Source organism: Budorcas taxicolor, chromosome 11 (assembly GCF_023091745.1).
Source record: "Budorcas taxicolor isolate Tak-1 chromosome 11, Takin1.1, whole genome shotgun sequence".
Lineage (NCBI taxonomy): Eukaryota > Metazoa > Chordata > Mammalia > Artiodactyla > Bovidae > Budorcas > Budorcas taxicolor.
In genome coordinates, this window is record NC_068920.1 from 165,062,066 (window position 1) to 165,085,805 (window position 23,740).

The following is a 23,740-nucleotide window of genomic DNA, read 5'->3' on the forward strand; positions in this document are numbered from 1 at the left end:
GGGGCCCGAGCCCCCTGCCTACGGGCCATGGGGCCCTTCTCCCCGCGAGGTGACTGCTCTCGGGGTAGGAAGCCTCAGGCAGGCCCAGCCCCACTTGCGCCGTGCTGTCCAGGCTGGCCAGCGCAGCTGCCCTCCGCAGACCTGGTCCCACCCTTGAGGGTGGCCATGCACCCCTGCTCTCACCTGGCACCGACCTCAGCCCTGCAGGCTCTGGCTGTCAGCAGGGCCCTGCACCACCCACAGTTGCCCGAGAACTGTCCCTTCCAAAGGCGTACAGAGTGCCTTCTAAGGCCGAAGAGGGGCTGGTTGGCAGGCCGCCCTCTCCCCAATTCAGGTGCCCAGAGCCCCACACCCAGGACACAGGTGTTCAGCCACGACTGGTTGGGGGCTGGGCACCACACTGACCCATAGGGGCTGCCTGTAGCCCAGTGTGTGAGGCTGGCTGTCCTTGTAGTGCCCACTAGCATGAAGACGAGACTGACCTGGAAATGGCCCAAGGCCCCCTCAGCTGACCGGCCTGGACGTGGCCGACCCCGGCCTTGGGAGCCGCAAGCACCAGCGCCCTGCCCATCTGCCAGCCTGGACTGTTCCCTGGTTCAGCCTCGTGTGAGGGGCTGGAGGTGGGGTGTCACCATGCAGTTCCAGGGTGTGGACACCTGTCCAGGGCAGTGGGGCCTCCGCCTGCCTGGACGCTGGACACGGGGGGGGGCAGAGGAGCCTGTCCTCCCAGGGAGGCCGCACAGTGGGGGGACAGGAAGCAGCAGGGCCCTTGGGGGTGCCCACGTGCCCAGGGACAGCTTGGCGAAGACAGGGCTGCAGCACAAAGGCCAGCAGGGCGTGGGGCTGCCCATCTGCTCCTGCCTAGGCTGGCCGCAGGCGTGAATTCCGGGAGCTGTCCGCAGCGCGGCCAGGACTTGGGCTGCCTCCAAGGCCGGCCAGGCTGCCAGCTGCCCTCCAGCAGGTGTCCGGGAGGTGGGGGCGGGCAAGATGGGCCAGGTGCTCCTCAGCCCGAGGTCTTCTCGCTGGACCCCAGGCCTGTACCTTGAGGGCGCAAAGAGCCCTCACTGCGCACCCAGCTCGGCCCCAAGCAGGAGCCAGCGCGCCACGCAGGTCCCCGGCCCATCGCGCTGTCCCTTTAAGTGCAGTCCCGCCGGCCGCCATCGGGGGCAGCACCGAGCGGCCCGGCAGCCTCACGCCGCTGCCTCGAAGCTTCTGCCGGTGCCGGGGCCGCGGCGGCGCGGGGGACGGCGGAGCGCGCGCGGGCCTGCGCAGATCGCCGGGCGCGGTGCGGGAGCACCGCCCAGGTAAGGGGTCCAGGCCGCTGCCCCGCGGATCTTCCGTGAGTGCGGCGCCCACAAGGACAGGGACGCTGCGCCTTGGAGGACAGCGGTCCCCACCCCCGGGGGCTCGGGGCTGGGCCGGGCTGCGCGCCGGGGAGGGCCACCCGCCGGGCTCCTCAGGCCTGGGACCCCGGCGGGGGCGGACCGTCCCATCCCCAAGGGAAGGGGTGTCGCCCAGTCTGGCTCCTCGGGGCCGCGGCAGCGCCAAGGCCAGGCTGTCACCTCCCTGGGGCGGAGCCTCATACCCTGTCATCCAGCCCCCAGTCCTGGCCTGGCTTCAGGATGGGAGGGGGATGGGCCTGCAAACCAGGGACAGGTGGGGGGAGGGTGCTGAGATGGGGACAAGCATGGCCTGGTGGCCCTGACCCAGGGGGGCAGCTCTGCTGGCAGGAAAGCCCTGGCACACTGGGGACACAGAGGGTCAGCCAGACCAGAGGTCCTGCCAGGTGAGCGCCCAGCTCCCTGCTTTTCCAAGCTCACCTTGGAGCATGCTCCCCCAGCCTGTGAGGAGGTGGAGACCCTGTACCACTGTCTGAGCCACCCCCCCCTCCACCCCTAGCCTCTCCAGACTGGGCACCCAGAGAAGCCGCTGGCCCAAGTCTGAACGTGGGCCTGGTACAGAGGGGTGGACCCCAGCTCAGCCTGCATGCGGGGGCATGGAGCCTCAGGTTTCCATGGAGCTCTCCTGTGATGCTGTGGGGAGGGCCTGCCTGAGAATTGCGGGTGGCAGGGGCTCGATCCACCCACCGCCCTGCCTCCCCTGCTGGCGGCCTCCTGGCCTGCTGCGCCGCTCAGGGACCTGGAGGCAGCCTTGAGCTCCTTGAGCTCACACACCCCCACGTGGTCCGGCAGCCAGCGCCTGGTTTCTGCTGCCGTGCGCTCACTGTAAAGATGGAGGGGTCGCTCTCCTGGCCTTGTCATGATAGCCCCAAAGAGCTTGGTGGGTTTCAACCACTCCAAAAAGGGGGAGAGTCAGAGGCGGTTCCTGCAAAGCAAGAGGAGCTTTGGGCCCAGGTATGCTCCAGAAGCACAGCTGTGGCTAGGGCCACATGTAGACTGAGGGCAGGGCAGCAAGCCCGTGAGCCTCCGTGCCATGCCTGGGCCTGACGGGGCCACTTCAGGGCCCACAGGGGCCTCTGCGCTGGGCCTTGACACAGCGCTGGAGGACCGCTGCATGTCCAGCTGCGCCAGTTGTGGGGGCGGGGGGTGCAGGAGGCTGGTTAAGGTTGCTTAAGGCTGGGGCCAGGGGCTTCAGACTGCAGCATGGGGGGATTGCTCTGCACCAGGCGTTAGGAGGGGGCTTCATCACCTGCTTTATAGGAGCCAGCCCCTTAAAGCAGTCTGAAGGCCCCCAATGAGCACACAGTTGTCCCACCTGTGGGCACCAGTAGGGTGGTCCTGGGGCACTCTCTTCCTACCCCACTGCTGGCCTGTCCCTGAAAAGGGGGTCTACCCCAGCCTGCCAGTGGTCACTAGTGAGCACAGGAGCTCAGGGATTGCCGCAGTGACGTCCCCTTTCTGGTCACTCACCTCCTCCCAGCAGAAAGTGGCCCGGAAAGGATGGTGTGGAGGAGGGGGCAGGACCCGAGTGGCTGGACAGCTGGGCGCCCCCTGCAGGTGCCTGGGACGCCGGCATGGAACACAGGCCTGTGGCCGCAGGCCTTGGCTGCCTCCCGGGCCGTGCCCCAGGTAAGCTGGGCCAGCGCTGGGGGTTAGCGGGGCCTGGGCTGCAGAGGGGCCGCCCTGACCCGCGTCTCCCCTCAGGGCGAAAGCCCCGAAAGGCCGAGTGAGCTGACGCCTGGAGACTTCTTTTAAGATGACCCGCACCGACCCGCCGGATCTGCTGGTGTCGACCGTGTACCAGGACATCAAGGTGGCGGCCCCGGGGCCCGTGTCGAGGCCCCCGCCATGTGAGGGCCCCATGGCCCGGCCTGCAGCGCCCGCGCCTTTCAATAAGCGCCACTGTCGAAGCTTCGATTTCCTGGAGGCGCTGGACGGGGTGGCCATGGAGGCCCGCCCGGAGGCGCCCCCCGCGGAGCCCGCCGCGCCGCGCGCACGATCCCGCGACGGCGAGACCCGGCGCCGCGCCCGCTCCAAGAGCGCCCCCCGCGCGCCCCCGAGCCTGGCGCCCGCGCCCGCCTCACCACCCGTGCTGCCGCGCCGAGGCCGAGAAGCGCAGCGAACGGTGCGGGCCGACGCGTCGCCCCGCCGGGAGCCCGCGTACCCCGCGCTGCGCGCGCTCGCCAACGAGCTGCACCCCATCAAGTTACAGCCGCAGCGGGGCGGCCCTGGCCGCATCGCGCCCCTCTGTGCTGCAGCCAACCGCTGCGCGCCAGCCGAGCCACCCGCGGGGCCCGCCCCCCACGTCCGCTGCCGCCTGGACATCAAGCCGGACGAGGCGGTGCTGCAGCACGCCGCCCGGGGCTCACGGCCCTGCGGGCCCCCCGAGACCGCGCCCTGGCCCCGCGCCGCCCCGCCGCTCCACGGCCTCACGGTGCCCGGGCCTCGCCACGTGGCCCTCTCCCGCACCCCCACCCCCAGTGACTCGTACTGCACCGACCCCCGGGCGCTGTACTGCGACGGGCCGCTCCCTGGGCCCCGGGACTACGCGGAGCGCCGGAGTGTGCCCTTCACCACCCCGCCGGGGCCCACCCAGTTCTTCTACACGGAGGAACCCGAGGGCCACCCTGGGGGCTTCATGGCCAGCCCTGGCCCGCCCTTCGACGGCTACTATCCCAGGCCCTTTCTGCCCGAAGAGCCCCCAGGGCCCAGTCCAAGAAGCGGGAGCGGCTACTACGCGGGGGAAGTTCGCACCTTCCCGGTCCAGGAAGCACCCTCCCGCTCCTACTACGGGGAGGCCCCCCGCGCCTACGGCCCGCGTTATGCCCCCGAGGAGCCTCGAGCCCGCCCCGCCGCCCGCGCGTTTTACACTGAGGACTTCGGGCGGTACCGCAATCGAGAAGCCCTGACGCGGACTTACCCACACCCGCGAGGCAGCCCGGCCTGGGGCGACTGGGGCCCGCGGCCTTACCGCACCCTGCAGGTGGCGCCCCCGCCGGACCCCGGCCCGCTGCTCGCCTCCTGGCATGGCGGCACGGGCACCAGTCCACCCCGGCTAGCGACCGACAGCCGCCACTACTCGCGCTCCTGGGACAACATCCTGGCACCAGGGCCGCGCCGCGAAGACCCCTTGGGCCGTGGCCGTAGCTACGAGAACCTGCTGGGCCACGAGGCGCGGGAGCCGCGGGGCACGTCCCCCGAAGGCCGGCGCCCGCCTGTCGTCGTGAACCTGTCCACCTCGCCCCGACGCTACGCGGCGCTGTCCTTGTCCGAGACGTCACTATCCGAGAAGGGCCGTGTGGGGGAGGGCCCCGGCCGAAACTGGTACGTAACACCGGAGATCACCATCACCGACAACGACCTGCGCGCCGCCGAGCGTCCAGCCGCCAGGAGCTGGGAGATGCCGGGGAGCCGCCCCCGCCAGTCTCAGCCTGCAGCCCCCGACGGCCCCGCCTCTGGCCGCCAGCGCAGCCTCGAACAGCTGGACGAGCTCATCACTGACCTGGTCATCGACTCGCGGTCACCAGCCGGCCAGGCGCTCGAGCCCGCGTCCGACGGCCTGGGCCGCCAGCTACGGCGCCTGCTCGACTCGCGGCCCTCGGGGCCCGGGGGCCCGGCGCTTGCGCCGCGCTCGCCACCTGCGTCCGCAGGTAGCGCCGAAGAGCCCGCGGGACAGGGGCAGGCGGCCGACGCCTCCCCTGAGCCCAGCGCCGACGAGGACGACCTGATGACGTGCTCCAACGCGCGCTGCGGGCGCACCGAGACCATGTTCAACGCCTGCCTTTACTTCAAGTCCTGCCACAGCTGCTACACCTACTACTGCTCGCGCCTGTGCCGCCGCGAGGACTGGGACGCGCACAAGGCGCGCTGCGTGTACGGCCGCGTGGGCAGCGTGTGCCGCCACGTGCTGCAGTTCTGCCGCGACAGCGGCCCGGTGCACCGCGCCTTCTCGCGCATCGCGCGCGTCGGCTTCTTGTCCCGCGGCCGCGGGGTGCTCTTCCTGGGCTTCCCGAGCCCCGGCTCCGCGGACAACTTCCTGCGCTTCGGCCTCGAGGGGCTGCTGCTGTCGCCCACCTACCTGTCGCTGCGCGAGCTGGCCACGCACGCGGCCCCACTGGGCAGCTATGCTCGGGAGCTGGCGGCCGCCGGGCGCCTCTACGAACCAGCCGAGTGCTTCCTGCTCAGCGTGTCGGTGGCTGTCGGCCCCGGGGCCACCCCGCCCGGCGCCCCTGCCCGGCCAGCGCCCGCGCCTCGCAGCCCGGGACCCACGGTGCGCAAGTTCGCCAAAGTGGCGCTGGCGGCCGGCAGCCCAGCACGGCCGCCCCCCGCGCGGGGCCGCGAACCCGACATGGAGACGTTGATCCTGACGCCGCCGCCCGGCACTGCGGGCCTAGACCAGGACGGCGAGGCGGGCCGGCGAGCACGCGAGGTGGCCTTCATTCACATTCAGCGAGAGCTGCGGCTGCGCGGCGTCTTCCTGCGCCACGAGTTCCCGCGCGTCTACGAGCAGCTCTGCGAGTTTGTGGAAGCCAACCGGCGCTTCACGCCCACCACCATCTACCCCACGGACCGGCGCACCGGCCGCCCCTTCATGTGCATGATCATGGCTGCGTCCGAGCCGCGCGCGCTCGACTGGGTGGCCAGCGCGAACCTCTTGGACGACATCATGTGAGCCGCGCTGGAGCGTCCACCCAGGGCCCACCCACCCTGAACCCCATCAGGTCCACCCAAGCCCCACCCGGTCCACCAGGCCCCGCCCACATCGCCGCAAGCTCCGCCCCGTCGCGGTCTGCCGAAGCGCCGCCTTTCCCCTCTTTCCGGCCGCAACCCTCCCAGTCCCGCCGGGCTCCCTCTCTCCCAGTTCGCCCTCGGGGCTCCCTAGAGGCAGGTCCTCGGCCGCTCGGTGCTCCCCGCTGGGAGGCGGGGTGGGTCTGAGGACCAGCCCGCCCTGCCTTTGCGCGGAGGGGTCACTACTGCAGACCCGACCGCGCGTATGCGACTCATCCGTCTACTCCCCATCTGCAGGGCCCCCCTGGAGCCTCTCCAACCGTGGCTCGCCGTGGTCCAGGAGCCCGAGTTGACCAAAGCCTAGTCCTGTCCCTTTAAACACCCCCTCCCCACCCGCTTCCTGTGGTCTGGGATGCACCCTGCTCAGAGGCTTTTCCTCTCTAGAGGACAGACACGCTAATTGGTCTCGGTGTGTCCGCATCCCGAGCACTTCCTGGCCTGGTGGGCAGGCAGGGCCGGCGGGGACCTGCGTGGGGCCCTCGCCCCTACTGGGTCGGACCTCGATACACTGACGGCGCTGCCCGCCGGGCCGCAGGGGTTGGGGCAAGCAGCAGTGAAGGGGTACTAGGGGTGGGGGTGGGGGCATCCTCAACCAAGGCACAAGACACCTAGCCAGAGGGAGGAGGTCCTGGGCCCGGGTCCGGGAAGCAGAGGGGAGGGGCGCTGGCCAGAGCTCAGACCCGGCAGGGCGTGGGTTGGGCTGCCTGCTCCCACCTGGTCGATGGCCCCAGGCGTGCGCCAGAGCAGCCCTAACCTCACGGGCGGGAGCAGGTGCAGAGGCTGGGTGAACGCGAGCGGCCCAGGAGGCCCTCCAGCTGGGACCCTATCAGTAGTCCTAGTGAGGACCGAGGAGGAGGTTCGTCCCGTCTGGAGCAGGGGCGGGAGCGAGCTACTTCCACAGGGCGGCGTGAAGGGCGCAACTGCGCGAAGGCCCGCGCTCTAGCTCGCTCTGGCCCCGCCTTGTGGTGCGGGATGGACGCTCGAGGCTGGCGTGGACGGTCCAGTCCGTTATCTCCGCTCTCGTCGGGGGCTGCCCGCTGAGAGCGAGGCCCGGCGCCCAGAAGGGCCCTCCTGAAGCCCCAGGCCCCCGTCAGGGCCAGGTGGTGGGAGGCATCGATTCAATTAAACTGTGGGGCCCCACCTCCCACCTCCGATCGCTGCCCTCACCCCCGCCCGCGCACCCGCGCCCATCTCCTCTCGTTCCTTCTCCACCTGCCTGCGCGCCTGCCTCGGCTCCGCGCATTCGCACCGGCCACGCGCCCCGCTTAGCCCCTCCCGCCTTCGCGGCCTCACAAACTGGCCGCGGCACCCCCTGCCCAGGGGCCTCCGCCTTCGGCCCTACGCGCCGCCCAGGAAGGACCCTGGACTGGGGTTACTTCCAGAGGGGGAGCGCTTTCGAACCAAGGAAAATATAACTCGAATGTAGCCACTGCTGCCTCGTTTTTTGTTCGGAGTGGGTGCGACGTTCAAGATTTTCGGAGCCGTGGGGGGCGGGCCTTCGGAAACAGCGGTGGGAAACCACTGAACAACGTGGAGTGGGAGGCCGGAGAGAGGCGGGCTCGGACTCGGCGGGGACGGGGCCGGGAGGCCGCGGGACTCGGCGGGGACGGGGCCGGGAGGCCGGAGAGAGGCGGGCTCGGACTCGGCGGGGACGGGGCCGGGAGGCCGCGGGACTCGGCGGGGACGGGGCCGGGAGGCCGCGGGACTCGGCGCGGACGGGGCCGGGAGGCCGCGGGACTCGGCGCGGACGGGGCCGGGAGGCCGCGGGACTCGGCGGGGACGGGGCCGGGAGGCCGCGGGACTCGGCGCGGACGGGGCCGGGAGGCCGCGGGACTCGGCGGGGACGGGGCCGGGAGGCCGTGGTACTCGGTGGGGACGGGGCCGGGAGGCCGCGGGACTCGGCGCGGACGGGGCCGGGAGGCCGCGGGACTCGGCGCGGACGGGGCCGGGAGGCCGCGGGACAGCATGGGGAGTACCCGGGCGGGAGGCCCTCAGATACACTGCGAGGACCCGGGCGGAAGCCGAGGGCAGCGCGCATGGTCTGCGGAGGGAGTCAGGGCCAGCGCGCGCCCCCTGCGCCTCGTGGGCCGCCCAGTCCCCCAGAGGGGCCCGTCAGCCGCCCCCGACCCGCGCGCAGGGGCTTCTCCGTGGGCTGAAAGGAACCCACGCCCACTCCTCGCTCCTTGTTCCCCTTTAAGGGGAGCTGGCGCGGTCACCGCGCTGCAAGGAGCTGGGCCGCGATTGGTTCGTCTGTGCCGCCGGTCGGCCGCACGGTTGGCTGAGGCGCTGGGCCCGAGCAGCATGCCCCCGCGGGATTGGCCAGCAGCCTCCAGGCCCCGCCCCGCCGCGGTCCGCGCAGCCAGGGGTCGCGTGGGGCAGGGCCGCGGGCCGTAGGGCGAGCGCGCTCCGGGAACATGGCGGCGGCGGGCCTCGCCCAGATCCCCGACGTGGACATCGACTCCGACGGCGTCTTCAAGTATGTGCTGATTCGAGTCTATGCGGCGCCGCCCTCCGGGGACCCGGCCGGGGAGACCAAAGAGATCGTGCGCGGCTACAAGTGGGCCGAGTACCACGGTGAGGGCGGGGCGGCGGGCCGGGGGCGGGGCCTCGGGCGCTGTGGGCGGGGCCAGCGCGGCTGGAGCGGGTCGAGGGCGGGGCGGGGTTAGGTAGACTGTGCCGGGTCTCCTCGCCGCCCGGCTTGCGAGGCAGGGAGGCATCCAGACTGTCCTGGAGACGAGGGGCTGCCGTGGCCCGACCCCCACTCCTAGTCCAGGGCCTCTGCCCGGGCGCACCCTCTCCTCCCTTTTCTCCGGTCCAGAAGGTCTCCTGTCCTGGGGGCGGGGGCTGCGGGGGGAGGGCCTCAGACCCCCTCCGCCCTGGCTGGTGCTGAGCTCCCCTCCCATTCCAGCCGACATCTACGACAAGGTATCAGGCGAGATACAGAAGAAGGGCTATGACTGCGAGTGCCTGGGGGGCGGGCGCATTTCCCACCAGAGCCAGGACAGGAAGATCCACGTGTACGGCTACTCCATGGTGAGCCCGCAGCTGGGGACCCCAGTCCTGGCTGGGGAACACCCGGCCCTTCTCGCCGACAGAACCCTGCCTCCAGGGACCGCAGCCTCCCAGTTTCCACGCGGCATGACCCAGGAAACACAGGGGGAGGGAGGGAGCCACTGCTTGCCCGCAGTGGGCTGTGTGCTATTCCTGCCCCGAAGGCCTGGCCAGGCCTCTGTCCTCCAGCGCTTGGAGGCTGCCAGCGCTGCGTTGGAGCTCGGATGCCTGCCTCTCCCTTCACTGCTCTGCCTGCAGGGTCACAGGGCACCCAGAGCCGGCTCGGCCTCTAGCTGGAGGGCCCTCCCTCCAGGTCGGCTCACTCTGGAGGCTACACTTCCCCAGGAGAGTGGCTTGAGTGGCTAGGGGGATGACAGCCTCCCCGCCTGGCTCTTGGTGTCCCTGCTGCCTGGGGGCCCCCGGAGCCAGGACCTGGTGTGTGAGAGCCACCTCCTTCCCTCAGGGTTATGGTCGCGCCCAGCACTCTGTCTCCACTGAGAAGATCAAAGCCAAGTATCCAGACTACGAAGTCACGTGGGCTGACGACGGCTACTGAGGCCCACTGAGGCCCACTCGAGGCCCGCTCCGTCCAGCAGCCCACTCAGAACTCCACCCTGAAGGCCCCTCCCAAGGGGCCGGACTGCACCCCCGGGCACTTTGCCACCCTGGCCAGGTCTCGGGGCCTGGGGCTCCCTCTCGGGAGAATTAAAAGCACCGTCAGCTCTGCTGCTCTGTGAGCGCTGTGTGCTTGGCGTCTCTGTTCTCAGCGCACCTCGCTGTACTTCCAGCTGGTGTGGGTGGGTGGCCAAGAGCTGGAGGCTGCCCCTCACCCAACCTGCCCCAGGGGCCCAGGGAGGGGCAGGGCACACTCAGCCCTTTGGGGTCTGATAAGGGGGCCCTGGCCGCTGCCCCCGTTTATGGCCTGATTGCTTCTCCATGCACCTGCTGTCCCCACAGTCATCTGGGAAGAGGCCTGACAAGCCGTTACGCAAGGAGCTAGGGCCAAGTCCCTCCAGCCTGCGGAGGCGGGCCCCTCCTGGTATGGGGAGGGCACCAGCAACCACCACCTCGGCCGCTGCTGACTGAGGTCTCGAGTAGGGTGGTCTGTGGCCCCTCGACTCCAGAATCGGGGCCGCTGCCTCAGACTCCTGCTTCAAGTAAACCGGGTGTCAGGCGTGGAGCCCCTCTCCCAGGACCCTTCTCCTGGCGCTGTGGGGAGCAGAGGCCTCCATCACGCTGCACCCGCCTCCTCTGGACTCCAGGGCCCTCACAGGAGCCTTTCCACAGAGGTGCCATTGTTACACTTTTAAAGATGAGGAAACAGGCTCAGGTTAGACAAGCTCCCAAGGCCGGACGGTGATAAACTGGGCAGCGCCTGGCTCCAGGTCCTCCGCTGAGGTCAGTGCCACGAGGCCCAGAGCCCCTCGGCTCCTCTGGACCCTGTGCCTGGCCGCGCCCAGCCCACACCACACGGCTCAGACACTTGTTGATGAGAAAACAGTCATCGTTTTTAAGCAAGCAAGCGAAGAGGAGCCCACAGGCTGAGTTACGGGGAGGGATGACGTTCCTGGTTGCCAGGGTTGCCCCCTCCCCGTGCAGGGAACTCAAGCCAGGTGCACAGTTTGCACAAGCTGAGTTCCTGCCCGGCTGAGTTGAACTCTGCGGGACCAGGGGCCCCAGGAGGAGCAGCTGAGGCCTGTGCCACTCGGCCCTGTCTCCAGCGGGGCCTCCACCAGACGGCTGGGCCGCAGTGGGCACCACGGCTGAGGCCCGACCTTTGGCCAAAAGGGGGCCGGGCAGATGGGAGCCCCCCGGGCTGGGGCCTCTCCTGGATGCACTTACAGCCAGGTGATCATCCTTGTCAGCGCGGGGTGGGGCCAGCGGTGCAGATACAGGGGCTGAGCCGGGCCCACTGCAGATACAGAAAGGCCTGAGCCGGGCCCGCGGTCAGAGCAGAGTCGGCCTGCGGGGCCTCGGGCTGACAGCCAGGCAGAGTCCCCACCAGGCTGGCCAGGGCACACAGCACCCCAGGCCTCTCTGCCTCAGGCCTGACCATGCCGCTGTGCGGCCACCTCCTGCCCGCAGTGGTCATGCTCCTGGGTGAGTCGCCGTGCCCGGCTCCTGAAGCAGGACCGTCCGGGGGCCCGGCCGCTGGGTGTGCAGGGAAGGAGGGACGTGGGCCCGGGACGGCCTGCAGTGGGGATGCTGAGTGAGCCCTCAGGGTCCTGGGGACGGCCTCGCTGGGGTAGGGATCCGAGTCCAGCCCGCGCTGGGTGCAGGCTGGGGGACCTGGGCCGCAGACCCTCCTGAGTTGCGCTGGGCTCCGGTCCTCCCCGGGGAGGGACCTGCATCGGTGATGCTTGGCCCCTCGCACACCCAGGCACCCCATCCTGACAGCCAGCCTCTCCAGGGCCGGACATGCCCTCCTGGGCCCTGACAGGGACCCCCGGGGGCAGTTCTCCGTGGGTTTCTGGCCCCCTCCCTGCACAGTCTCTTGGCCTGGTGCCCAAATGTCCCAGGATGCCTGACTCGGGGGTCTCTGGGCTGAGGAACAGTGGGGCCTCCCTACCCCTGGCCACCTGGCTGTCTCTGCTGGCAGCAGGGTCCTCCGGCTGGGCCTGGGTCCCCAACCACTGCAGGACCCCCCGTGAGGCCGAGTGCAACTTCGTGTGTGACTGCAGGGGCTGCCCCGACGAGGCGCAGTGCGGTGAGCCGGGGCCGGGGGCAGCAGCGGGGCCGCCCTCGCAGCCGCCCCCCCTGACCCCCTGCCCCCCCAGGTTACCATGGGGTCTCGCCCAGCCTGGGCGCCCCCTTCACCTGTGACTTCGAGCGGGACTCCTGCGGCTGGCAGGACATCAGCACCGCGGGCTACCGCTGGCTCCGAGACCGCGCAGGGGCCTCGCCGCAGGGGCCGCGGCTGCGCTCGGACCACACTCTGGGCACCGACCTCGGTGAGGCCTGGGCGGGGCTCCACGCTGTCCCCAGCCCTCTGTGCCTCCCACCCCATCTCCTGACCTCTCGGCTGACTAGGCTGGTATGTGGCAGTCGGCACACACCGCGGGAGGGAGACGGCCACCGCGGCCCTGCGCTCCCCTGTCCTGCACGAGGCCGCCCCCACCTGCGAGCTCAGGCTCTGGTACCACGCGGCCTCAGGAGGTGTGCACCCTGTACCCTGCGACCCAGGCCAGGTGGCCTGAGACAAGGGGCACAGAGATGGGAAGGCGCCCCCAGGGTGGGCAGGGGTCCTGGGGTGGACACAGCCACGGGCCTGGGGGAGGCCTGGGGCCTGAGCTGCCCCCGGACCCCTCACTGCAGATGTGGCTGAGCTGCGGCTGGAGCTGACCCATGGTGCAGAGACGCTGACCCTGTGGCGGAGCCCAGGGCCCTGGGGCCCAGACTGGCAGGAGCTGGTGGTGCCCACTGGCCGCATCCGGGGTGCCTTCAGGGTGAGATGGGCACTCTGGACGGTGGGGATGGCGGGGAGGGTCTGGGCCCTGACTTAGGGACCTCACTCTCTCCAGGTGACCTTCTCTGCCACACGAAATGCCACCCACAGGGGCACTGTGGCCTTGGACGACGTGGCCTTCTGGCGCTGCGGGCTGCCCAGTAAGGTCCCCCGGCCGTGGGCTCACCCCTGGAGCGGGGAGGGGGTCAGCAGGAGGCCCTGGTCAGTGGCCCCGCCCAGGGACTTGGGGCGGGTGATGGGTTAACCCTGCCCCCAGCCTCCCAGGCGCACTGCCCCCTGGGGCACCACCGTTGCCGGAACGAGGCTTGTGTGGAGCACCCCCAGCTGTGTGACGGGGAAGACAACTGTGGGGACCGCTCGGACGAGGACGCGGCCCTCTGCAGTGAGTGGGACCGGGGGCTGGCCTTTGGCACCATCCCTTGGGGGCTGAGACAGCTGATGTCTGCCAGAGCTGGGGCCATGAGCACAGGCCTGGGCGGCGGGGGGGCCAGGCAGGAGGCCCCGCTCAACAGCCGGAGCCCCCTTGCCCCCCAGGACACTATGTAGCCACCGATTTTGAGATGGGCCTCGGCCTGTGGAACCACTCAGAGGGCTGGACCCGGAACCGCAGTGCCGGCAGCCCCGGGCTCCCCGCCTGGCCACGCGGTGACCACACGTGGAACAGCGCGCAGGGTGAGGCCCAGGGACCCCCGCCCCACCCCTGGACCCCCGCCCCACCAGCCACCCCAGCCCACGCCTGCCATCTCCCCAGGCTCCTTCCTCGCGTCCGTGGCTGAGCCCAGCGCCCCAGCAGTCCTCTCCAGCCCCAAGTTCCAAGCCTCAGCCCCCCACAACTGCTCGGTGAGTGGGTGGGAGTCGCAGGGCGCGGGCCCTGCCTGCCCCGGCCCTGCGGCTGTCCGCTGACTGTGCTCGGCCCCTCCCAGCTCGTCTTCTATCACTACTTGCATGGGTCAGAGGCTGGCTGCCTCCAGGTGTTCCTGCAGACGGCGAGCCCTGCGGCCCCCCAGACCCCCATCCTGCTGCGCAGGCGCCACGGGGAGCTGGGGGCAGCCTGGGTCCGAGACCGTGTTGACATCCAGAGCAGGCACCCCTTTTGGGTAAGGCTGGCGAGGGCAGCATCGTGTGCGGAGGGCCGGGGCCCCTCAGGGAGCCCCATGTGGGCCCCTCCACCGTCTCAGGAGGAGGGCAGGCCAGAGGACGGGAGGGCTCCCTGCAGAGATGCCCTCTGAAGGGCTGGGTGTCCAGCAAGAGCCAAGGATGAGGTGTGGATTCTGGGGAGAGGATTCGGGGGCAGACCAGCCTGGGGATCACAGCGGGGTGCTGGGGCACCCCGACCCCGTCTGTCCCCAGATCCTCTTGGCTGGGCAGACAGGCCCAGGGGGCGTCGTGGGCCTGGACGACCTCATCCTGTCTGACCACTGCAAGCCAGTCCCAGGTGAGCCTGCTGGGCCCTCCCACCCCGTCCCACCCCGGGAGAAGCACAGCCCCCGCCAGCCCACCTGACCCCCGCGCCGGCCCACAGAGCTGGCCAGTCCACCTCCAGGGTGCTGGGCCCCAGGCCCCTGGCCCCAGCCATCCAGCCTGCGGCCTCGGAGCTTCTGCGAGCCCGGACACTTCTTCTGTGGGGACCTGTGTGTCCCCCCAGAGCAGCTGTGTGACTTCCAGCAGCAGTGCCCGGGGGGCGAGGACGAGCAGCAGTGCGGTGAGCGGGCCAGGGGCCTCCCCTCCCTTCCCCCGGCCTCCCCTCTGGGAGTGGCTGGCGAGGCCCAGGCCCACTCATGCCCCCTGCCCTTGCAGGCACCACGGACTTCGAGTCACCCTCCGGCGGGGGCTGGGAAGACGCCAGCGTGGGGCGGCTGCAGTGGGCGCGCCTCCCAGCCCCGGACAGAGGGGGGCCCGGCCCGGATGCCCGCAGGGCTGCTGGTGAGGCTCCGCCCGGGGTGGCCTGAGGCCTGCCTTCCAGCTGCCCCCTCTCCCTAGGGAGGGCTCTGGGTCGGGGTCCCTGGGAGGAACCGGCTCTGGGGGCCTGCTCTCCCCAGGGCACTTCCTGGCCGTGCAGAGGGCCTGGGGGCAGCTGGCCGAGGAGGCCCGGGTGCTCACACCCACCCTCGGCCCCTCGGGCCCCCACTGCGAGCTCCGCCTGGTTTACTATCTTCAGAGTCACCCCCAAGGTACCACCATCCCTTCGCACCCTCTGCCCCGTCCTGGGGTGGGGAGTCGGAGCCCCCGGGCGAGGGGCAGGGGCAGGACGGGCCGCCCACAGTGACCCCTCGCCAGGCTTCCTGGAGCTGGTTGTGGTGGAGGGCAGCCACCGCGAGCTGGTGTGGCAGGCCCTAGGCAGCACCGCTGGGGCCTGGAAGGTGGACAGGGTCCTTCTCGGGGCTCGCCGCCGGCCGTTCCGGGTGAGGAGAGCAGCCTGGGGCGGAGAGGGGCCCCCGCGGGGCCAGCCCTGGCTGACAGCCTCCTCCTTCGTGCCCTGTGAAGCTGGAGTTGGTCGGGCTGGTGGACGTGGACGGCCCCGGGCAGCAGAGCGCAGGGGTGGACGACGTGACCCTGATGGGCTGCAGCCCCACAGCAGCCACTGAGGAAGACTCAGGTGCTTCCCCTGGGTGCTTGGCCCCCCACCCAGTCCTCCTCCAGGGGCCCCCACGAGCCCCCTCTCTAGGAGCCAGTCTCCCCCAGCCTCTCGGCACTCGGGAGGGGTGTCGGGGGTGCTGACCCGCCTCTGCCCGCCCCCAGAAGTCTCCTGTAACTTTGAGCGGGGAGCCTGCGGCTGGCACACCGACCACCTCACAGATGCCCACTGGCACCGGGTGGAGAGCCGTGGCCCAAGGTACGACCACACCACGGGCCAAGGTAAGGTGGGGTGCCTGGGGGGCGGCTGCTAGACCTCAACTCCCAGGGGCAGAGGGGAGGGCAGGGCTGAGCCCTGCAGCCTGGGGCCCCGCAGCCCAGCCCCTTGTGCCCCCGCAGGTCACTTCGTGCTCCTGGACCCTACGGATCCCCCGGCCCGGGGCCCCGCTGCCCACCTGCTCACCCAGCCTCGGGTGCCCTCAGCCCCTCAGGAGTGCCTCTCCTTCTGGTTCCACCTCTTCGGGCCCCAAATCGGTGAGGCCCGTAGCTGGGCAGGGCCTCAGGGAAGCCTCACAGGGGCCCCGAGTCCTGCCTCTTGCTCCCTCGGGGGTCCCGGGAGTGGATGAGAGGCAGGGGTTAAGGCCTCGTCCCCTCTCAACCCCCTCCCTCTAGGGACCCTGCGCCTGGTGATGAGGCGAGAAGGGGAGGCAGAAACACACTTGTGGTCGCGGTCTGGCACCCATGGCAACCGCTGGCACGAAGCCTGGGCCACCCTCCACCACCAGCCGGACACGGGCGCCAAGTACCAGGTGAGGCCCAGGGCGCGGGCGCGGTGGGCGAGGCAAGGCCGGCCACTGACCCCTCTCTGCCCCCCAGCTGCTGTTTGAGGGCCTCCGGGACGGGTACCACGGCAGCATGGCGCTGGACGATGTGACCCTCCGACCCGGGCCCTGCTGGGCCCCCAGGCGCTGCTCCTTCGAGGACTCGGCCTGTGGCTTCTCCGTGGGGGGCCGGGGCCTCTGGACACGCCAGGCTAACGCCTCGTGGGGGCCCCATGCTGACCACACCACGGAGACAGCTCAGGGTGCCTGCTGGGGTGGGGCAGTGGGCAGACAGGTGGGGCGGGGAGAGCGGGGTGGCGGCCAGCGGGCTGACCCTGCCACCCCCCAGGGCACTACATGGTCGTGGACACGAGCCCGCAGGCCCTGCCCCGTGGCCACGCGGCCTTGCTGACCTCGGAGGAGCAGCGGCCCCTGGTGCAGCCTACCTGCCTGAGCTTCTGGTACCACCTGAGCCTCCGCAACCCAGGTGAGGGGTTGCTGGGAGCCGGGGCCGTGGGGTCCCCTCAGGAGGCCCTTGGGAGCCCCCCCCACCGCAGGGCCCGAGCTGGCAGCCCCCGCCGCGCTGATGGGGCTGGCTGCTCGACGGCAGGCACTCTGAGGGTCCACGTGGAGGAGGCTGGCAGGCAGCAAGTACTCAGCGTCAGCTCCCATGGAGGGGCCACCTGGCGCCTGGGGAGCGTGGACCTGCAGGCCAGGCAGGCCTGGAGGGTAAGCGGAGCGGGGGCCCTCCTTACCCCAAGGGCTGTCCAGGGCACAGCAGGCACGACCTCCGCCCGGTGCCCCCCAGGTGGTGTTCGAGGCAGTGGCCGCTGGTGTGGAGCGCTCCTACATGGCTCTGGACGACCTGCTCCTCCAGGACGGGCCCTGCCCCCTCCCAGGTGGGCGTCTGTGGCCTGGCTCCTGGTGGTCCCGGCTCCCTGCCACCCTACAACGCCCGGCCTGACCGCCATGCCCCGCGGCAGTGGTGCCCCAGGGGTGGAGGGCGCGGGGCAGCACCCTCACAGCCAGCCCCTTGCAGCTTCCTGTGACTTCGAGGCTGGTCTGTGTGGCTGGAACCACGTGCCCAGGCCCGGCCTGGGCGGGTACAGCTGGGACTGGAGCAGCGGAGCCTCGCCCTCCCGCTACCCGCAGCCCCCCGTGGACCACACGTTGGGCACAGAGGCAGGTGGGTCCGAGGCGGGAAGGGGCCCCAGAGCCACGCACGCCTCACCCCAGCCTGGCCCACCCAGCACCCAGAGGGGTCAGAGGCCGCAGGTCAGGGTGCCAGCTCCATCGGGTCTGTCAGGCACCCCCCTTCTCGTTTCCAGGCCACTTTGCCCTCTTTGAGACCAGCATGCTGGGCCCGGGGGGCCGAGCGGCCGGGCTCATCAGCCAGCCTCTGCCCCCCACCGCGGCCTCTTGCCTGCGGTTCTGGTACCACGTGGGCTTCCCGGAGCACTTCTGTGAGTGGGCCAGAGCCCCGGGGCGGGGCCGGGGGCACGGGGGCCACCCCATTCTGCCTGACCATCCTGACACCCTGCTCCCAGACCAGGGCGAGCTGAGGGTCGTCCTGAGCAGTGCGCAGGGGCAGCTGGCCGTGTGGGGCGCGGGTGGGCGCCGCCGGCACCAGTGGCTGGAGGGCCAGGTGGACGTGGCCAGCGCCGCGGAGTTCCAGGTGAGGTGGGCGCGCTGACCCGGGAGGCTTCGGGCGGCTCTGGCCCCCTCCCCGGCCCACGCAGCCTCCTCTCCCTCCCGTCAGATTGTGTTTGAAGCCACGCTGGGTGGCCAGCCGGCCTTGGGGCCCATCGCCCTGGATGACGTTGAGTATCTGGCTGGGCAGCGGTGCCAGCTGCCCATACCCAGCCAGGGTAAGCCCTGCCCAGGTGGCCGGCTCTGCTCCAGGGCAGGGCCTCTGCCAGCCCCAGGGGCGGGGGTGGGGGTCACGCCCTTGCCTGAGGGACCAGGAGAGCCACAGGCCGGCTGCCCTCGCTGCAGGGCCCCAGCCTGGGGCTGGGCCGTCCTGGGTCTCTGGGCCCCCGGGCGCAGGGTGCCCCCGCCTCTGCCCACGGTGCTCCAGCTCCCAATCAGGCCAGAGACCGTGGGCCCCCTCCTGCTGAGGCACGCGCCTGTGGCTGACTTCACAATAAAGGGAGCTCCAGCCTGGGGCCGTGACCCCTGGATCTGCAGCCCCCTGTCCGCCAGGGCCCAGCCTCAGCCCGTGACCGGTGACTTCAGAGGGGACCTGGAAACCCCAGGCCGTGGGGACAGCCATGCCGGGCACCCTCCTCGAGCCTGGGTGGGGATGAGATGGGACTGGCATCCCGGGTCACGTGCCCTGCGGCCCACAGGGGACGGGGCGGCGGCCGCAGCGGTGCCGGCCGCGGTCGGTGGCGCCCTCCTCCTGCTGCTGCTGCTGCTGCTGGGCGTCGCAGGCCGGCGCTGGCTGCAGAAGGCAGGCTGCCCCTCCCGGGGCGAGGTGGACGCCATGGCCCCTGGCTTCGAGAACATTCTCTTCAGCGCGGTAGGAGCCCTGGGTGGGGGTGGAGGGCGGGAGCCGGGGGTTGCCCTGTGCTGAGCCTGATGGTGCACGGGACTCCAGCGGTCACTAAGCTCCTCCCCTTCCCCCTAGGACCGCGTCACCCTGCCAGCATCAGTCACCAACGACCAGTAGATGACCCAGAGAAGACCTCAGCTCCTCACACGAGCGCACCCGCCACCGGGACCCTGGCCCAGGGACCAACACCCCCCCGCCCCCCCCCCCCAAAACATTGAGACCCTGCATCCATCACCCTCACAGGGGCTGTACCCACAGACCCAAGTGCGGTCCTTACCCCAGCAGTAAGTGCCCCAGCCCTGCCGGCCGGGGTCTGCCCGTCAGCAGGAAGGGCAGTTCCCCAGACCCGATCCAACCTACCCGAGAGGACATGCTTGGGGGCCCCTCCCGCGGGCCTCAGTGGCTCAGGAGACAGCCAAGGGCTCGAGGCGCCTGGAGGCAGGTGCAGTGGGGCCCCAGGAGGCCACTGCCCCAGCCCAGGCCAGAGGGGCCCCCCGCAGGGCCCCACCTCACTGGGCGATTCCGTATCTGATGAAAGATGGAAACCCCCACAGGTTCAGGCAACAGACAGTAGCAGACACTCGTCAGGGTCCACGGTGGCACGGAGCCGGACTGGCGGGGGAGTGCTCTCATCTGTCCAGAGTCCCAAAGGAAGGCCCCCAGGCCCGCCCTGCCAGGGTCAAGGTCCCCAAGCGCACCCTTCCCCGGTCAAAATCCCTACCCACAAGCCACCCTCACGTAATAAAATGGAGCAGAGTCTTTCTGACCCAGGGACAGTCCCCGGTTCTGATCTTACACACAGGAGATTCAGATACCACCCACCCAAGTCTACGGAGGACCCCAGGCTTGGCTGTCCCGGAGGGCGTGACAGCCACCCCTGCACAGCCAGGTGCCCCCTCCAGCCCAGGCAGTGCCACCTTGCCACCCGAGCGCACTGGGGTCCACAGACAAGGACGTGACTGGGGAGTTGGCACCGGGGCACCAAGGTCTGATGCCCAGAGGCTGACCGATGCCCACTAACCGTCCCAGCAGAGGTGACGAGACACAGCCTGCAGAGGGACCATCGCAGCCCCTCAGGCTCCCTCGCGGCGCCTCATGAAGATAGCGCTTTGCCGCACTGGGGGCCGGAGGGAAGGGGGCGCTGCGGGCACGACAGCGGAGAGTTGGGGGCAAGGACCCACCACCAGCAGGGAGGGCACAAACTTTATTAGCTTCTCTACGAGCCAGGCTGGACACACAGCTCCTCTCCCAGACGTGACCGCCCACCCCCGCCAGCTCCCGGGAGCCATCCCCGCAGCAGGCTGGGCCCCGGGGGAGAGGGAGGCAGCGTTCGCACCCCACTGAGGGCGGGGGGTGGGGAGGAAAAAATCAGAAGCAAACACTTTGCAAGGTTTTGTTTGTTAGTTAGACAGCAGGTACGAGGAGAGGGGTTCCCGGGTGGGGATCCCGCCCGTGTTCCGCTCAGCCGCATGGAGAGAGCCGTGCTGGCGCCGGTGGTCAAGGGGACCAGCCGGACGAGATCAGCCGGAACGCACTGATTTCGAGGCTTTATGTTCATTTCGCCCTTGGCCCCTTCTCGATCGGCTTCCCAATGTCCTTCCCCCGGAGCTTCAGGCCTGAAAGAGCCATGGGCCGCCACTAACCACTGGAGCTCCCACTCTGGACTTCAAGGCACAGGGCAGTTCCTCAGCCTCCGAACCCACCACCTCGCAGAGGGCAGCGCCCCCAGTCCCTGGGGCACTGGCTCCCTTCCTCTGGAGGGAGCAGGGAGCGCCATCCCGGCCCTGGGTTCTCACCCACCCCAGGACTAGCTCTCACGTCTGAATCTAAAGAGCATGTGCCTGCCCCTCCTCGAGGGGAGAGGACAGCCCCTCCCAGGACTAGGCTTCCGCTCCGAGCCACGCTGCTGCCAATGCCGGGTGGCCCTGGCATTCCTCGGGGCCTTCCTGCACCTTCCTCACCAACTGCAGCCAGGAGGGGCGGCCACCCTGCGCCTGGCCAGGCAGCAGAGGTCAGCAGGACACTTACCAATAGCTCTCTCGATCTTGCCCAGAACCTGGTTGTTGGGAATGGCCCGGCCACTCTCGTAGTCCGCAATGACTTGCGGCTTCTCGTTGATTTTCTAGGGAGAACGTGTGTTTGCCCGTCAGCTCCAGGCGTGGTGGGAGACGGACACAGCCAGGGGAGGGCCTTGGGCTCTGCACGGCCGCATGCGGGCCCAGGGCCGGAGCAGACGCAGCTCGGCAAGTCACAGCTGACTCGTACGGCCCCTCAGAGGTCTCAGGGCTCCCAGGGCCGGAGTGAACTGAAGCCCCAAGCCACTGGGCGAGCAGGGCCCGCACCCCGCCTGCCTGGCCACGGCCTGGAGGAGGGCCCGCACGCTCACCGTGGCCAGGTCCCTCTGCGTCAGCCCCTGGCCCTGCCGGCCCTGCTGGATCGCCTTGCCGACCTCCAGGGGCACCCGGTCGTGGTGCAGCTCCTCGGTCTCCCGGTCCAGCTTCGCCGTGTTCTTGGTGACCGAGTGCTGCTTGTTCTGGCCAGCGGCCCCTGGACCGTGCAAGGCAAGAGCAAAGGAGAGGGTCGGCAACAATCCCACAGGTGAGCCGGTTTGGAATGGAGCCCGGCCCCACAGGCGCCCTGAGCCTGGAAGACAGGCTCAGCCAGGCCACCCAAAGTGGGGACACCCCACAGACCCAGGAGCACTGAGCCCAGGCCTCCCTCCCAGCGACAGGAAGTGGGTGGGAGGAACCCCCCCCCCGAACTCATGCCAACCACCGCTGCTCCGAGAGGACCCTCACACCCCCCAGCTCTGCAGCCACCCTAACGCCCAGGGAACCCGGACACTCCCCGATCCCTCAAGTGGACATATGAGTACCTACATTTCTTAGAAGTCTCCACATCTTCTCCTCGTCTCTGAGCTGCTAAGATGGCCTAGAAAGTTAGAAAGTGTTTTTTGGTCAAAATTCGCTTTCCGGTACCTGGCCAACCCCAGTTTAGGCTGCTGCTGCTGCTGCTAAGTTGCTTCAGTCATGGAGCCCACCAGGCTCTCCCGTCCCTGGGATTCTCCAGGCAAGAACACTGGAGTGGGTTGCCATTTCCCTCTCCAATGCATGACAGTGAAAGTGAAAGTGAAGTCGCTCAGTCATGTCCGACTCTTAGCGACCCCATGGACTGCAGCCCACCAGGCTCCTCTGTCCATGGGATTTTCCAGGCAGGAGCACAGGAGTGGGGTGCCACTGCCTTCTCCGCAGTTTAGGCCACTGTCAGCCAACTGATAACGCCTCAGGCTTTCGAGCCCTGGCAGTCAGGCTCTGAACTCACGCCCTGAAGCGCCCTGCTATGTGCCTAGTACCTGATGTTTTTTCAAGGACCGACAAGCAAACGCTGGGTTTAGGCCAAAGCTTGCCATACAAAGCCCTCTACGTCCAACTGTCCAGGCAACTCTCAATAAACTTCTGGTCAAGGAAACAGAAAGAGCTCATGACTTCACTGTTGAAAAAGACGGGCAAGTGGGTCCTCTTAGAAACCCACACGTGAAATACACTTCTCTACAAGACTCTCCTGCAAAAGCCAGAAGGTCAAATGAGGGCCTGGTTTGGCCTTCCTCAGCCAAACTGGCTCCTAATAAAGTACAGCACATCACACAAAGTCTGGAGCCCTCGCCCCAAACGCTGGCAAAGACAGCGCTACCCCTTGATCCACGGGGCAGAACACGAATGTAACATATTTCTTAAAGTCTCTGACACCTTAGAGACCTGGCTGTGGGGCATTCTAAGTGTGACATGTTCACAAATGTTTTCTAGAGCTGTTCACGTGATTCCTAGCTTGTAGCTATTAAGGTTCCTTTGAAAAAAAAAAAAAGAGAGAGTGAACTTGGTTTTGACCAACTGAAAGGTCCTGGGCAGGTCAATGAAGACTAGTCAGCAGGGCCAAAGCCAGCCGTGGCCCAGACCTGGCACCGTGTCTAAGGCCAGCCCAAGGCTGCTCAGAGTAGAACCCAGCGGGGCTGGAGACTGACCTGCCCTTCCCCCCTTCCCTTACAGCGACTCACAGGGGAACCCGATGGATTCCCGGAGAACCGTCTGCCCCAAGTGCCCCGCAGGGCATGCCGGCTACTCTGGCAAGATGGGGACACCAGGGCCACCAGCATGCTGAGTCCTAGGCCACTCAGCCCGGGGCCAGGGGCTCCCTTCAGCCGGCAGTGTGCTCCAGCGGGCTCCGCGGGCGGCCTCGGACTGGCCGGGCTCCGGGCAGCCGGCGGACGGGGGAGGAACACGCCGGGGCGGCGGCGCCCGCCAGCCCTGCCCGCGTCCGATCGCTGCCCGGGGCCCGCCACTGACCGCGCTCGCTGACAGCCTCGGCCCGCTCCCCTCCTCCGCCCGGGTCCCGCAGTCCCTGTCCCGCGGGCCTGTGTCACTGCCCGAAACCGCCAAGACGCCCCCGGGCCCCTCTCCGTGCCCGCCCGGTGCCCGATCCGGGCCGGGCCCGCTGCCCGCCCCCGGCCGCCCTTGCGTCCCGAGGCCCGCGCCGCGCCCGCACCTGCTTGGACTTGGCCTGGGCGGCCGTGGGGCCCTTTTTGCGCAGCACCGTCACCGTGTCCCAGTCGCTCTCAGCCATGGCGGGGCGGGCAGGGAAGGCCGTCCGTCCGGCGGCTCCGCGGCAGCGGCTCGAGGCCCGGCGACGCGACGTCCCCTCGGCGCTGGGCCGCTTCCGGCGCCCGCCGCGGGCCCGCCCCTCCTCCCATTGGCCGGCGACTCGGGGGGCGGGTACTTCCCTCGGCTCGGAGCCAATCCGCGCCCGGCTCGTCTAAGCGAGCCCCCGCTGTGCGCGACGTGGGGCGGGGGACGGCGCGGCCCGGACGCGTGGCCGCTGGGGGGCGCCGCTGGGGGGGGCGCGGCCGGGGCCGCGGGCGCCGCTGGGGGGGGCGCGGCCGGGGCCGCGGGCGCCGCTGGGGGGGGCGCTGCCGGGCCCGCGGGCGCCGCTGGGGGGGGCGCGGCCGGGCCCGCGGGCGCGGGGCACCGCTGCTCGGGGAGGCGGTGCAGCGGGGCCCTGCACCAGGCGGGGGCCGGGCCGAGAGGAGGGGCGC

At 69.9% G+C, this 23,740-nt stretch overlaps 4 protein-coding genes across 5 annotated transcripts; 3 read left to right on the forward strand and 1 right to left on the reverse strand.

Moving 5' to 3' along the window:
* The first annotated feature begins 1,223 nt into the window (after nt 1–1,223).
* Nucleotides 1,224–6,717, forward strand: AJM1 (apical junction component 1 homolog). 2 transcript variants are annotated; one of them, XM_052649088.1, is made up of 3 exons: nt 1,224–1,304; nt 2,884–3,029; nt 3,105–6,717. In XM_052649088.1, exon 3 carries the CDS (start codon nt 3,157–3,159, stop codon nt 6,070–6,072), a length of 2,916 nt encoding a protein of 971 aa, XP_052505048.1. In that variant the 5' UTR covers nt 1,224–1,304; nt 2,884–3,029; nt 3,105–3,156; the 3' UTR covers nt 6,073–6,717. The 2 variants fall into 2 exon arrangements, with proteins under 2 accessions (XP_052505048.1, XP_052505049.1); XM_052649089.1 differs by having other exon boundaries at nt 1,226–1,304; nt 2,881–3,029.
* Nucleotides 6,718–8,541: 1,824 nt separating this feature from the next.
* Nucleotides 8,542–9,976, forward strand: PHPT1 (phosphohistidine phosphatase 1). Its single transcript, XM_052649034.1, has 3 exons — nt 8,542–8,762; nt 9,097–9,221; nt 9,703–9,976. The coding sequence occupies exons 1-3, from the start codon at nt 8,603–8,605 to the stop codon at nt 9,793–9,795; spliced, it is 378 nt and encodes a 125-aa protein (XP_052504994.1). The 5' UTR covers nt 8,542–8,602; the 3' UTR covers nt 9,796–9,976.
* A 1,317-nt stretch (nt 9,977–11,293) lies between these two features.
* Nucleotides 11,294–18,780, forward strand: MAMDC4 (MAM domain containing 4). Its single transcript, XM_052649331.1, has 27 exons — nt 11,294–11,339; nt 11,839–11,946; nt 12,017–12,190; nt 12,270–12,395; nt 12,555–12,685; nt 12,761–12,845; nt 12,962–13,087; nt 13,240–13,377; nt 13,457–13,545; nt 13,629–13,802; nt 14,056–14,140; nt 14,228–14,407; nt 14,503–14,628; nt 14,745–14,876; nt 15,445–15,561; nt 15,679–15,813; nt 15,952–16,088; nt 16,156–16,363; nt 16,450–16,587; nt 16,711–16,829; nt 16,909–16,999; nt 17,140–17,286; nt 17,429–17,563; nt 17,648–17,775; nt 17,860–17,968; nt 18,449–18,621; nt 18,730–18,780. The coding sequence occupies exons 1-27, from the start codon at nt 11,294–11,296 to the stop codon at nt 18,769–18,771; spliced, it is 3,399 nt and encodes a 1,132-aa protein (XP_052505291.1). The 3' UTR covers nt 18,772–18,780.
* Nucleotides 18,781–20,033: 1,253 nt separating this feature from the next.
* Nucleotides 20,034–23,376, reverse strand: EDF1 (endothelial differentiation related factor 1). Its single transcript, XM_052648664.1, has 5 exons — nt 23,194–23,376; nt 21,534–21,585; nt 21,041–21,201; nt 20,683–20,776; nt 20,034–20,270 (listed from the first exon to the last, which is right to left on the reverse strand). Exons 1-5 carry the CDS (start codon nt 23,269–23,271, stop codon nt 20,209–20,211), a joined length of 447 nt encoding a protein of 148 aa, XP_052504624.1. The 5' UTR covers nt 23,272–23,376; the 3' UTR covers nt 20,034–20,208.
* Between the last annotated feature and the right edge of the window lie 364 nt (nt 23,377–23,740).